Genomic DNA, 14,457 nt, shown 5'->3' with positions numbered 1-14,457 from the left:
CGGCCCAAGCGAATGGCCCATTCCTGGGAGACAGGACACCTCTGCTGGGCAACTTTGGCTTGCTGTCTCACCACTGACCCAGGTGACACTTTCTTGGAACTGCACTAGACTCTGAGGTTCTCCTGACTCCCTCCACCAACCCTGCCCTCCTGCACAGGGAGGCTCAGAACTGCACTGAGGCTTGATGCCTCTCCCAACTTCCCGGTTTTCCCCTCACATGCATGTTTCCCACATGCATCTACCCCCGTCTTGGCTTCTGCCTCTCAAAGGATAAGAGCCCACTCACGTAGTACTGACAGTGGTCGAGGAAAGCAGGTGTGAGACGGGGGTCAGGGGCAGACTCATCGCCCGTGCGCTCAGAGGGCACTGTCCTAAATGCGAGGGGCTCACAGCGATGGGCGACTGCTCACACCGCAGGCCTCTGTCCTCCTGGGGGTTGGGGGTCGGGGCTCGGCAGGGCCAGGCGGAGCACACCTGCTGGGCACCCAGTAACAGCACTGGCAGTGAATCTCTATGGCTCCCTGGTAGCATTTCACGCGTGTGTCACAGCCCGTGGCTGCAAGAATTGTGTCCCGTGCGGCCACACTGGGAGGATTCTGGGAAGCGTGTGCCTGGTGTCCCCTGGATTCAGCCCATGTACCTGTCCCCTTTGCTGATCTGGCTTTGCTTCCTGCTGCCACAGTAAGTTATGGTCGTGCGTGTGGCTACAGGAGTTCCGTGAGTTCTGGTGTGTCACTGAGCCTGGGCTGGTCCTAGGGACCCTTGACAGGGGGTCAGAGCCACCCAGCACTCAAGTGTGACAGCTGTCTCCACCTCCCGTGGCTCCTCCCCCTTGTCCCCTCATGGGCATTTCTCCAAGTCAGTCTCTTGTCATCTAAATCTCATCCTGGCGTCTGCTTCTGGGAGGACCTAAAACGAAGTATCAATAGACAGTACCCACTGAAGGTGCTCCTGGCGCCCTGTACCTAAAACGACACTCATCCCTGTCTTGCTAAAGAAGCGCTATCAACTCAAACTCAGTCATCCGAGCAGAGAATCATCCTTACCTCCTCCAGGACAGTCAGAGGTTACCTACCCTGCACCTGCACCTGCCATTCTCAGTCAGCTCGTGTGAGATTCTCGTTGGCTCCGTTTCTAGTCTGCAGCCCTTTGCTGCGCCCTCTGCTGTCTGCAGGTGCGGCACCTCGGAGCGCAGCTGGTCCCCATGCTGTCAGCACACCCGGCCGGCCCTCTCTCCTTCCCAGGTGGGCACGCCAGTCACACCTAACTCCTCCCCTCCACTGACATCACACCGTTGCAAGTTACATGCTGGCTGCCTAGAAGACCCGTGTGAATTCCCACTGATCACGTGAAAACTCAAATGCCACAACCGGTGACTCTGGCTTCTTTGGCTGCCTCTTGTCCCTGCTCCCGGAGCGCCCTGGGATAATTCGGTCCCATGTCACCTCTGTTACAGTTCTTTCTCCATTCAAGAGTAGAAACCACATCGTATTTTCATTCCAACTTTTGACATTTAATGCATTATTGACGACACAGTAACAACAGGAGCATTAACTTAAAAAAAGAATGAAAATTCCTCTGTGTGATGAAGGTAACTAAAAAGAAGTTACAATTTACATGGTCTTGATACGAGGTCATAATACAGCAGATAACTCCACTAATACACAGAAATTGGTGGGGTTTTTCGTGTACTATTTCCTGGGAGTAGCCTTGTAAGTTTGATGACAATAGGTTGTGGGTCCACTGAGGCAGTTAGTGAAATTAACTAGGAGAGAGGGAAGGAAAGCTGCTGCTCACAGCGCAGACCGTCCTGAAGAGCAGGCTGGGGGGCGGGGGGGTGTACTGCAGGGGGCGCTCCGCGCGAGTGTCAGCCTTTATTCTATCAGGAAATGCTCTTGGCCCCGGAAAGGTCACAAGGAAAAACACTTAAACCTAATGTTCCAAGGAAAGACTATTTAAAATGCATTCCAAGGATTAGTATTTAGAATAAACTATGAACTAAATCATCGGTTACTTCTAAGAAGAAATAGGATTAAATGTACGTTGTACGCAGTGATGGCACTTTGGGAAAACCTACATAGCACAGAGGTGCCATGGGAGTGAAATAAACAAGTCTGTGTCCTGCTGAGGAGGGAGGGACGAGACATAAGCTCCACAAAATGTGTTTATGAAGGAAAAAGATCTATTCTAAGTTTTCAATTTGTTTCCTGAAAAATCGCATTAAAATATGGCCAATTGTGAATGCTCTTGAACCATAAACATTTTAATTGATTAAAAACTAATTATTCGATGGTCACCTGGAGATGCTCCTTGCCTGCTGCTCCGTCAAGCCCAGCTCCTCCCTGGAAACGCTGCCTTTTGCGAGAAGGTCCTCAATGATGTCTGCGATGTCAGTCAGCCCGGTCAGCTGCAGGGGGTCTGCAGACACGCTGGGTTTGCAAACGCAATCGGAGAAACCTGAGTCAGCATCTGCAGCTGCTGCAGGGCGCACCAATGAAGGTGCAAAAAGATGGCCTCCGAGGGCACAGATGAGCACAAAAGCGATACACGGTGTCCACTGTTCCTGTGACTCTATACTTCCAGTGCCCTCTGTGGAAAAGCCTGGTCACCGATATCCGATAGCTTTGTATTGCACTTAAAAAAGCCACATAGGGCCCACGGGACAATGTCTGCCTGGCCTGCTATTACACATGGGCAGCAGAAGAAGAGGGGCCCGTGCCACCCAGGGTATTCTGACTGCCTGTGCTAAACAGTAAAAGATGTAACACCCCTCAGCTTCCTAAAACACCCCCTTCCCAGTGGGAATTAAGAATATTCCTTTACTCCACATAAAAAATGCAGTGTAGAAGTTCACATACATATGAACAACCAAATTTCCAGAATGCATAATTTATACCCAACTTGAAGTAAAATCGTGCATTAATTCTTAAGATACTTACCTCTCAAATAACTCATCACTGTTATTCACACCTTAAAAAAAGAACCATTATTAATACAAATTTCAGGTCAGTTATTTTTCTACTTTCAATTATTAACCTGACTTAAAAATTATATAATCAGAAATTAAAATATTTTTAAACCTTCAAATTGGTTTAAAGGTATATATGTAGAGCATATTTATCCTCCTCTTGAATATGCTGCTTGGTAGTAAATACTGTCCACATTTTAAGATTATTACTTTTGAGTCCAGCATACCAGAAATGATACCATTTAGGAGGCACAATCTTTTTTTGCTTTGTACAGTTTAGAATACTGGAGTGCAATCCATTAAAACAATCACAAAATAAAAAACCTCGGATGGTCTAAAAGTAATACATTTGGGGAAATACCTAAGTTAACCCCAAAGAAGGCTTTACTAAGAGAAAAAAATTACAAGACTTAATGACTGCTTCTTTATAGCCTTTCCTTTATTTAAATGACAGTGATGCCACTGAAAAATGCCATTTTTGTACTGCTTATATTACTTTAACAATGGTAATAAGACATATTGTAACATTCAGTAAAATCATCATTATTGGCCATCAACATCTAGGGAAAAAAATAGATTTCAAGCCCTGGCCTGACTGCTAAGTTGGTCAGTGCGTCATCCCAATATGCCAAGGTTGTGGGTCCGATTTCGTATGTATCAGGGCACGTACGAGAATCACCCAATAAATGCATAAAAAAGTGGAGCAACAAATCAATGTTTCACTCTCTTTCTCTAAAAATCAGTAAATTTAAAAAAATAAAAAACAAACATTTCAAATCCACTGGCAATGGTTCAACTGCTGCACTTACTATGACCTATTATTCACACACCAACATGTAATTGTTAGGATGGAAGAAGAACAAGTAATTGCCAGCCCCAAATGGAACGGGATGAAAAGGGGCACTAAAGTTTTCTACGTCTCATATCCTTGACTGTGACACGGGGACGCTGATGACACCAACCCCAGAGCCAGGGCCCCGCCAGGCGAGGCACATGAGGCAGCAATGCCGGGACACGGCACAGGCGCCATAAATGATGGCCATTATTTTGTTTTCAAATTAATGCGAGGTCTCAGAGCCGGCAGAGTCTGAGTTTCTCCACTTTTGTAAAATCAAATAATTTAGTAATTCCAGGTGTGTATTTAAGATTAATAAGATGCTTGCGTGCAGAGACTCTTATGAAGGTGACAAGAAATGGGAATGGTGAATTTTTTTAACTTCTCTTTGTCCAAAACGTGTAAGTATTGCACAAGGGCCTCACCAACCCTTCACAACTATTCCCCGAGCACCACGCAGGACCCAGAGCACACCGCTCCACCCCGTCTCCCAGGACCCAGAGCACACCGCTCCACCCCGTCTCCCAGCGCGTGGCCGAAGCGGCGGAAACCAAAGAGCGGAGAACGGTACCAGGAAAACTTGTGTTCTGGTCACTGGAGAGGCTGACAGTTGAGTCGGCAGAAGGAAACACACAGGTCTTTGGACGAGAATGAGTTTCTGTTACTGAAAATTCAGCTTCAAAAGTCTGTTCTTTGTCACTTTGATCTTCCGTATTCGTATGAGTCAGAAAATACTCTAAGCCAGCGTCTATATCACAGCGAAAAGAAAAGGGGAAAAATCACGTGGAAGATACAACACAGAGCTGACACGTCCGCATGGCAACAGGTACATCAGAATTTTGCAACATATCCTAACTTTCTACTGTAAAATGAAATATGGTAACTTAATGTGATATTTAACATTTACAGTCCCCAACAGTTAAAAAACAAACAAACAATTACTTTTATTATCAACTTCAGAAAACATAGCAGACTAGCTACAGTGGACAGGCTCCTGCCCATTACAAAAACACAGAAGAAATGCTAAATTAAAAAAAAAGAAAAGATTAATACACAACAGAACCCTGTAAATAAAAAAATGCCCTGGTGCCAGAAAGGAAAAGGGGGCTGAAAGCCAGCACTGACGGACGCTGAGGAGCAGGGGACACGGTTGCCACAGAGCAGGGAGGGGAGCTGAGCACTCCCCTCGGTGGCCAAGGCCACGGGCGACCAGCTCCGCCCTTAAAACTGGGCGAAGCAGCAAAGAAGTTTTCTGTCTGCCGCACAGTGGGGGAAGGAGAATGAAAGTCAGCTCTGAGGACTCAAACCCCTGTCTTCCCGCAAGCAGGTGTGGGATCTGAATTCATACTATTAACGTAGCACAGCAACTCCAAGCCAAGAAAAATACAAAAACTTGTCCTAAAATTTTCTCCTTCAGGGACAGCAAATACAAAATCCCTCCAAAGACAAACACGCGCAACTCAGCAGAAACCACCCGCACCAACATGACTGAAAATTACACGTGACACGAAGGAAGCCACAACCACGGAGGGTTCACCACGCAGAGCTGACAATGGAGAGCACGCACACAGGAAGTAAACCGACCTGAAAGGGCATAAAACACTCCTGGCCACCAAACAGATAAAAGAAGGCACAGAAGCCACAATAGAAGAACAGGACAGTGTAGCCACAGAACAGAGAGATTTGAAAAAGAAACAGAACTTCTAGACACTAATGATGTAGCCACCAAATTAAAACCCTACAGCAAATATGACAGAAGAGAGAATCCGTGAGTAAAAGCCAGATCAGAGGGAACCCCCCTGAGCCTGTCGCTGAGAGATAGAAGGGTGGGGATTAAGACGCAGTTAAGGGGGAAGAGAGTGAGGAGGCCTGACATACCTCTCATGGGTGTTTTAGAAAACAGAACAGAGAGAGTGGGGAGGAAGCCATACAGTAACCCTTCTATATCGCGGTTCACTTATCGCGGCCTCGCTGTATCGCGGGATTTTTTAAAATATTATATTTAATTATTTATCTTGGATTTTTCACTATGTCGCGGGACTTTGCGGTACTGTATACGTATGTTGTTAAAGTTACGTAGGTTTAAGAGTGTAGGATAAATGCAAGGTTCCTACTTCGCGGAGGGTCTGTATTCAGTGATCCCTCACTTATCGCGGGTATGATGTTCTAGACGCCCCTGTGGTAGGTGAAAATCCGCGATGTAGGACCCTTACATTTACTTTAGTATTTACTGTACAGTACCGCAACATCCCACAATATAACGAAAAATCCGCGATAAATAATTAAATAATATTTTTAAAAATCCCGAAATACAGTGAGGCCGCGATAAGTGACCGTGATATAGAGAGGGACTACTGTATTAGAAAAAAAGAAAGGAGTTAGGAGAAAACCATAAAGTCTCCCAAAGCAGAAAAAAATAAAACTAAGAGTAGACATTTATGAAAAAGAAAATTGAGAAACAACAAAACACCAAAGCCTGCTCCTTTAAAACATTAAATTGCTGACAAGACTGAATGAGAGAGAAAATGTAAGACTGAATGAGAGACAAAATGTAGATATAAGCAACCCAGATATAGTAGAAATTAAAAAAAATAACTACCCTATTTTCATCCTTTCAATAAGAAATGCAAAAATTAGGCAGGCAGGGGAGAGCAATGGGGGAAAGTGGGACAACTGTAATAGAACAACAATTTTAAAAATACATAAAATTAAAAAATAAAGACATGCAAAAACTTCACATTTCACCATTTCCAAGCCATTTAACCAAAACCTCAAATTCCAGCCGAGCCGGGGAGCACGAAGAGCGGCCTCAGCACAGCGCTGTGTATCCGTCAGCAGCGGGGGCGCAGGTGTGGGTCACAAACACCAAGGTCCCGCCCCCACGGCCCAGCTCTGGTATAAAAGCCAGAACAGGCCATAGCACTGGCTTTTCAGGAAAAGCAGGCCTGACGGGGGCCAACCACATTATCACAAAAGCAATCCCAGTCTAAAAGCTGGGGGGCTGCGGGCTTCGGCTCACAGCCGTACCTCTGACGGCCCCAAAGGGAATGCTTACCCTTTCAAAGTGAGGCTTCAGCCCGCACTACCCCCCCCCCCCCACCCCCGTCCCAGCGCCCCCACAAACCTTTGGAAACGCTAATGGTGTTTGAAGCCAGTACTTTCTCAGTTTCAGGGCCAGGAGACAATTCAATGCGATCCATAGATTCAACCTGTAGGCAAACACACACCACAAAATAACTATCATAAATTTTATAGTGATAATTTCAAGACATCGTAAACAATTTTACGTAGGTTATAAACATTTGCATTAATGCAACTAATGAAAGAAATGGGAATTTTTACTTGTAGGTTAACTGATTTAACCTTTTTCAGAGGCTCAGGAAAACAGCATTATAGAATTTTAGAATGGGAAGCAACGTTAACTACCATCTAGACAAAAGCTTTTCTTTTTAAAGATGAGAGAACAAGGCCCAGAGATAGTGACTTTCTTAGAGGAAGAACATGGATTTGAACCTAGGGCTTCAAGGCTCCTAGTCAATGCTTGTCCACAACAGTGTCCCTCTGCTTCCTCTAGGCCTACAAGCTGTTTTCTTAACTAAAAAGGGCAAGTCAAAACCTTTGCAGAACCAGAGGCATGGAAACAAGGAACAGAACCACAGTGACGGGGGTTGGGGGGGGAGAGTCTAGTCAAAGAACTAATGTAAAGGACCCATGGACACAGACAACAGGGTGGGGATGACTGTGGGAGTGGGGGGAGGTAGGAGGGGCAGGGGAGAGCAATGGGGGAAAATGGGACACCTGTAATAGAAAATAAAAAATGGAAAAATAAAAGTTCACTGCAAAAAAAAAATGGCATTTATGTGTGCTTTATAATAAAATGATAACATCTTAAACCAACAGGCCAAAGCTTCCATTTAAATCAATGCTATTTCCTTCAAAGAAGTCACCTTGGAAGATTAAACCCCATCATTACCTAACAGTCTGCTGTCCTACCCCACATATTTCTTCAGTGTAGTTTCTCATATGTTTAGTCTCAACTTTTTAATGTGTGTTAAGTGTTTGGATTAAAGAAATGCAATAAACCTAGTAAATACATCTTTAAAATGTCAACATGCTAGCAACCTGGAATATTTGTTAGGTAAGTCAATGATGGAATTTTTTTAAAATTTCTTTTTTAGTTCTTCTATTCGTCGTCCCTCCCCCCACCTTGCTCTCCCCTGCCCCGCCCACCCCCACCCTCTCCCGCAGTCAGTCCCCACCCTGTTGTCCATGTCCATGGGTCATTTACACTAGTTTCTTGACCCGTCCCTTCCCCTTCTTTCCCCCTTTCCCCCTCCCTCCTCCCCTCTGGTCATTGTCAGTCTGTTCCTTGTTTCCATGCCTCTGGTTCTGTTTTGTTGCTTTGTTTGTTTTGTTCATTAGGTTCCTGTATTAGGTGAGATCATAGGGTATTTTTATCTTGCCACCTGGCTTATTGCACTAAGTATAATACTCTCCAGTTCCACCCACGCTGTCTCGAAGGGTAGCGGTCCTTCTGTCTTCCTGCTGCGTAGTACTCCACTGTGTAAATGTACCCGTTTTTTGATCCACTCATCCACTGATGGGCACTGAGGCTCAATATGGAATTCTTATCCTGCAGCCCAATCTGCATTTCCCAACATGAGGCTTTAATACAAACTGTTTTCACTATTTGTTCTTTAATCTTTATTTTATATAAATTTTACTTCCTAAAAAAGGACAGGCAATTTGCACAAATTAATAAATTAATGTTTGAAACGTCCTTTTTAGTTGTCTATCTACCATGATATACCAATACACATAAACATTAATCTTTTTATTATGAATACTTTTTAAAGATATAGAAAACTTCTAAGGACTACTAATCCAATATATAAAATATTTAAAAGAAACTGAGAATTCCAAATATAAAGACACAATATTTATAGTTACAAAAATCTTGCGGTAGAAAATGAAGATTAGGAGCCGCCTCTGTTCCAACCCACATTCTGGTTTTATAATTCATCTCCTTTCCTGTCAGCGTCAGTTCACTTCTTAAAAGCTTAAGCGGGTTTCTCAACCGGAGGCACTTTAGCTGCCCCCCCCCCCCAAGGAATATTTGGCAATGTCTGGGGACATCTGGTATTATTACAGCGCGGGTGGAGGGGGGGGGGAGCGGGGAGGCAGGGGCGATGCAGACAGCTGGTGGGGAAAGACCAGGATGCTGGCCACGGCTTGGAATTGTCTGTCCCAAATGTCACCAGTGCTGAGGCTGAGAGACCCGAGCCTAAAGAAACCGAATTCCCCAGTCTTGAAAAGCCAGTGTTTATACAATTATTTCCCACCACCAGCTAGTAGCGCGGTAATAAAAACGGACATAAAGAAGCCAGCCCACCGTAGCGCCAGGCAGGTCCGCCGGGCCGCGCTCCGGGAGGTCCCGCTCCAGGCGAGCTGCGATGCTCCGCATGTTCAGCAGCTGCGCGTCCATCCTCCGAAGCTGAGCCGCGAGCCGCTCCAGCCGGCGGGCCGCGGCGGGGCTGCGCGCGGGGGGCGGGGCGCGGCGCGGCGCGGGGGGCGCGGCGGGGCCCCCCCACAGCAGCTCCTGCAGGAGGGAATCCCGCAGCTCCTCAGCCTCTGCAGTGCCTGCCTGCGCGCTCTGCTTTCTGCATCCCAAGCCTGGCGTTGGCACATCTGAATGGGAATAAGGGTCGTATCAGCACGGGGACTAGGGGAGAGGTAAATGCTGATGACCTCGCTTTCTGGAAGACCTCAATTTCAGTCGTCATACCATCCCCGTCCAAATCAGTTTTAATTTCATGTACTTAGAAATACCATTTTAGCTTCTTGACTTCTGAGATTTGTCTTTGTTGTGAGATACGAATTCATAACAGTGTTACTACGACTACAAACCTCCATATACAAGGCACTTTGCATGATTCTTTTATCCTCTGCTCCAAAAAGATACTTCATCAAAAAGCAACTTTAGTATCTTTTTGACTTTTTAAAACTCTACTTGAAAACTAACAACGTCTCACAGTAAAAGCCAGACCACCCTACAGGGGATCTCAAGCAAACATGAAACCTCCCAAATATTTTACAACATTGCAACCTGATTTGACTCTAAAACTCAGCATTTTTCTAATCAAGCACTGCTGGCTACCACACCTGTGTGTTTTTCATGTGCTACTCCGGAATCCTCCCTTTTTAAATATGAGAATTCCCTTTTAACACCCCTGAACTCATGAAATCCCACGGGATGCTTACTGCTAACTTCATTAACTGAGAAAACACACACACACAAATGTATGTGTTCTCCTTGCAAAGTAGCCGTGGGTCCCAGATCCGAACCCTGACTCGACCTTATTTACTGCCTGTCCCTGTTCTCCTTAGCAAGGGAAGGCCTTTTTCTGTTTGGTTTCGCAATGGCTACGTGGTGTGCTCACTTCTAACACAGCAGGAACTGGGGGCAGGGAGGCGGGATGTGCCTCCGCACACTCACCTGTGTCCTGCTCTCTGCCTGACGATGTAGGAGAGGTGGCACCAGGCTCCGCCACAGCTGTGCCACCTGCTCTCCAGCTTCTTCCATCCAGGCACGATGGAGACGCTTCTGCGGGTTTAAGGAGTAAGTCCCCAGCAGAACTGGCAGATTCTGTCAAGAATGTTGAAAGGCATACAGAAACTGATTCTAAACGAGGTTTTGGGATGATTACAGAAGATTTCTAAATAGGAACAAAAATACCCAAAAGTACAGTGGGTTTCAGGAGAGCCAGGAGACGTAAGCAGGGTTAACAATGCTCTTTTAAAGAATTTTTCAAAATGTTTTTAAAATTTACTTAAAAAGTAGGAAAAAATATATTACCTCGGCTCTTAAAACTGCTCAGGGGAACAGCATTAGTAACTGAGGCCGCCATGCAATGTAACTCTGCAGAAGTCGGGGCTTCCAGTTGCTGTTTGATAATATCATCACCGGCCGGAACTTTGATAACATTGTCACCTGAAGGTTCTTTGACAGGCAGCTCCTGGAGGTCAGCTTCGATGTCAATCACATCTATGTAAGTGTGTCCAACCTGAGCCACAGCATGCAATCGAGTTAGGCTACATTCTTCCACTGCATGGCCACTGTGCCCACCCCTCCCTCATAAGAAGGTTTAATTCTGAAGGCAAGAAGAGCTCACATGAGCCTGCTTCAGGGCAAGTTGCAGGAAGTACGGGTCATGATTTTAGTTGACAATAGTAGGGGGCATACTATTTAAATCTTAATTTTTTGACCTTCCCAGCAAAGCTACACAGGTAATATTTGTAGCCTCATCTCGTCTATACAACTGAATAGTGAGGATGATCATATTATAAATGTCAGCATAAAGGTATAATTAAAACCTCTGAGTAAAACCCAAACTAGATTTAGTACCATGTCAGAAGCCGAAGGTGACAAAGGTTTCTCTGCTATTTCAGTAGGAAGTTTCAGATTTAGATATACCTCTGGAGTCACCAGCTGAGGCACATTCAAAGGTTCACATTCTAAAAAAGAAAAATCAGGAATAGAAAAAAAAACCTGTAAATAACTCTAAGTCATTAACTTTGTAAGAAAAAGTTAGCAACAAGCAACATAAATGTATTTGTTGAAAATTTAAGGAGAATTTCCACAGGTATAATTTAGAGTAATTCTTTATAAAAAATTTTTTTTAAATTTATTTTTAGAGATGGAAAGGGAGGGAGGAAGAGAGGGAATCAAAAGGACAGTTTGCAGGCTGGTGCTTGATCCACTGAGCCAAACCAGCCAGGGCTGGAATAATTCTTAATTGAGTTCTTAACTGATTGAATTCTTAATTAATTGACTATTGCTTTTCTCATATGATTGATTCAAAAGAATAATAAATTATCTAAGTCATGTCAAAAAATGCTGTACAGTTTTTCCTATTTTCATTTCAGATAATATTAAGTCATGTTTATTTATTTAGGAGAATTTCAATTAAATCAGATTTTAGGAAATCAACCCATAACTAATTTTTTTACTTTCAACGTTGTTTATCAGTTTATTGTAATAGCTTTCTTGAGATACAATTCACATCCTTTACAAGGGTACAATTCAGTGGTTTTTAGTAAATTCACAGAGCCCATGGCTAAGTTTTACCACTTAAAATGTTTAAACTTTATAAAACTCATTAGCTTCTTATTAAAAAGTAAAATAAACCTGTCACAAGAGGTCAGCAGACTAACTCTGTGCCTTTTGTTCTAGGACTCTAATCTTATTTCCCAGCATTTTATGTTTAATGGAACATTACTTTCACATTTCATATGTGAAATTGTTGTACTGAGTACTGGAAACTTGGTACCAAGGCTTGAATTTAAACCATATGATAATCTTAAAACTAGAAAAAAGAAATGTGAAAATACTTAAATTATACTTTTATCTCTATTAAATTGATTGGTTTAATTGCATTTTTATGGAGGGTGGTAACTCCTGTTTTATGATGCACACATAATCTTAAATTAGTCATGCTTTCTCAGGAAAATATCACACCTGATATGGAAGAAATGATTTGATTTTTACGACATTCAGAAATAACTTCTTGAGAAGCAGCTTCTTTATCTTGTAATCAGTTAGAAAATTTGAGGCAAAAAGAGAAAATAAAAAAAGGATTTCACAAACACAGAAAATGTTAAACATACAAATGTAGGTTTTTTTAGATATTGGGTATAAAAGGTAGTAAAAAAGTAGACGGACAGCCTAAAATTTTAATTTTTAAACATTAATGATAAAGCTTAAGGATAATTTCAGATTTTATTATGATTTCTATCCTGGGCCTTATTATGGGATGAACAATAGACCCCAGCACACAGGCTGCAGCCTTTGGAAGACCAGCCAGCAAACAACTTCCAAGGACTTTCTGCAAGGTCCCTTTAAGAAGGGCTCACAGATAAGCAACAGACACATGAAAAGATGCTCAATCTTACTAGTCATCAGAGAGATGCAAATCAAAACCACAATGAGATACCACCTCACACCAGTCAGAGTGGCCATCATCAACAAATCAACAAACAAGTGCTGGCGAGGATGTGGAGAAAGGGGAACCCTAGTGCACTGCTGGTGGGAATGCAGCCTGGTGCTGCCAGGTTCCTAAAAAAATTAAGCATGGAACTGCATCATGATCCAGCAATTCCACTTCTGAGTATATATCCAAAGGAGCCCAAAATACTACTTCAAAAGAATATATTCACCCCTATGTTCACTGCAGTGTTATTTACAATCGTCAAGATATGGAAGCAGTCCAAGTGCCCGTCAGTAGATGAGTAGATAAGAAACTAGAGGCACATATATAAAATATTACTTGGCCATAGAAAAGAACAAAATCTTGCCATCTGCAACAGTATGGATGGACCTAGAGGATATTATGTTAAGTGAAATAAGTGAAAAACAAATACCATGATTTCGCTTATATGTGGAATCTAAAGAACAATCTCAACAAATAAACAAAACAGTAAAAGCCTCAGAGATACAGAGAACAAACTAATGTTGCCCGAGGGAATGGGGGTTGGAGAGCTGGGTAAAAAGAGGACGGGACTGAGAGGTACAGATTGGTAGTTACAAAACAGTCATGGGATGTAAATTCCAGCTAAGGAAATAGAGTCAGTAACATTGCAATAGCTATGTATGGTGCCGCGTGGGTACTGGAAACATCAGGGGACCACTTTGTAAAGTATGATTGTCTAACCTGTATGCTGTACACCTGAAACTAACACAAAATACTGAATGTAAACGGTAATTAAAAGATATTAAAATAAAAAGATGTCTCAAACGCACGCTCCTCATTTCATCACAGAGCATCCTATACCTGCTCAACCTCATTCAGAAAGAAACAAAAACTAAGACACTGAGATGCCTTTCTTTGACCTTCCAAACAAAAGAGCTAAGTCATAGTGAGGACAAAAAAAAGGCTCGTACACAAGATAACTCACTGAAGCATTACTTATCGGAGAAAAGTACTAGAAACCACTAATGCATTCAACAATAAGGAATTAAATGTTTTGTAGCACAGATGGAAGAAGCAACATCCTTACAAAATGCTTTTCGGTGACATGAAAATGTTTGCATAAGTAGAAATCAAAGTGAAAAGCAAAGACTACAAAATAGAGGTGACCCTTGTTATCAAAGCCTAATCCACTCCTCCTGAAAACGTGCCGCCCGGGTACCAGGAGACTTTACTGCATTGTTTCAAGTGGGGGAAGAGTTGCCCCAGCCCATCCAATACTCCCAAACGTCGTTAAACAGCTCTTAAACACCTGAATATCTTTACATCAAAGGTTACCAAAGAATATAAGGCATCCTTTTTTTTTTTACAGATTTTATTTATTTATTTTTAGAGAGAGGAGAAGGGAGGGAAAAGAGAGGGAGAGAAACATCAATGTGTGGTTGCCTCTCACATGCCCCCAACTGGGGACCTGGCCTGCAACCCAGGCCATGTGCCCTGACTGCAAATTGAACCACAGCCCTTTGGTTCATAGGCCGGCACTCAATCCACAGAGCCACACCAACCAGGGCTATAAAGCATTTTAAACATCCCTTCTTAATTAACATTCATTTAATCCATTAATTCATGTGCAATATGCAATAATACTGAACATACCAGATACAACTTACCTTCAACACCACAGCAAA

The 14,457-nt window shown here is 43.3% G+C and overlaps 1 protein-coding gene across 1 annotated transcript in view; it reads right to left on the bottom strand.

The window, feature by feature from the left end:
- CPLANE1 (ciliogenesis and planar polarity effector complex subunit 1) overlaps positions 1-14,457 on the bottom strand; it is an 85,378-nt gene that overhangs the window by 9,811 nt on the left and 61,110 nt on the right. The window contains exons 40-47 of the mRNA XM_090279304.1: positions 11,209-11,318; positions 10,660-10,867; positions 10,300-10,449; positions 9,196-9,491; positions 6,928-7,012; positions 4,375-4,551; positions 2,940-2,970; positions 2,298-2,429 (exon numbers count right to left, since the gene is read on the bottom strand). Coding sequence (XP_090135430.1) covers positions 2,298-2,429; positions 2,940-2,970; positions 4,375-4,551; positions 6,928-7,012; positions 9,196-9,491; positions 10,300-10,449; positions 10,660-10,867; positions 11,209-11,318 — 1,189 coding nt within the window. The remainder of the gene's footprint in view (positions 1-2,297; positions 2,430-2,939; positions 2,971-4,374; positions 4,552-6,927; positions 7,013-9,195; positions 9,492-10,299; positions 10,450-10,659; positions 10,868-11,208; positions 11,319-14,457) is intronic.

This window comes from Furipterus horrens, unplaced genomic scaffold (assembly GCF_987537825.1).
Source record: "Furipterus horrens unplaced genomic scaffold, mFurHor1.1.pri manual_scaffold_5, whole genome shotgun sequence".
Classification (NCBI taxonomy): domain Eukaryota; kingdom Metazoa; phylum Chordata; class Mammalia; order Chiroptera; family Furipteridae; genus Furipterus; species Furipterus horrens.
This window is presented reverse-complemented; position numbering and strand designations above follow the sequence as displayed.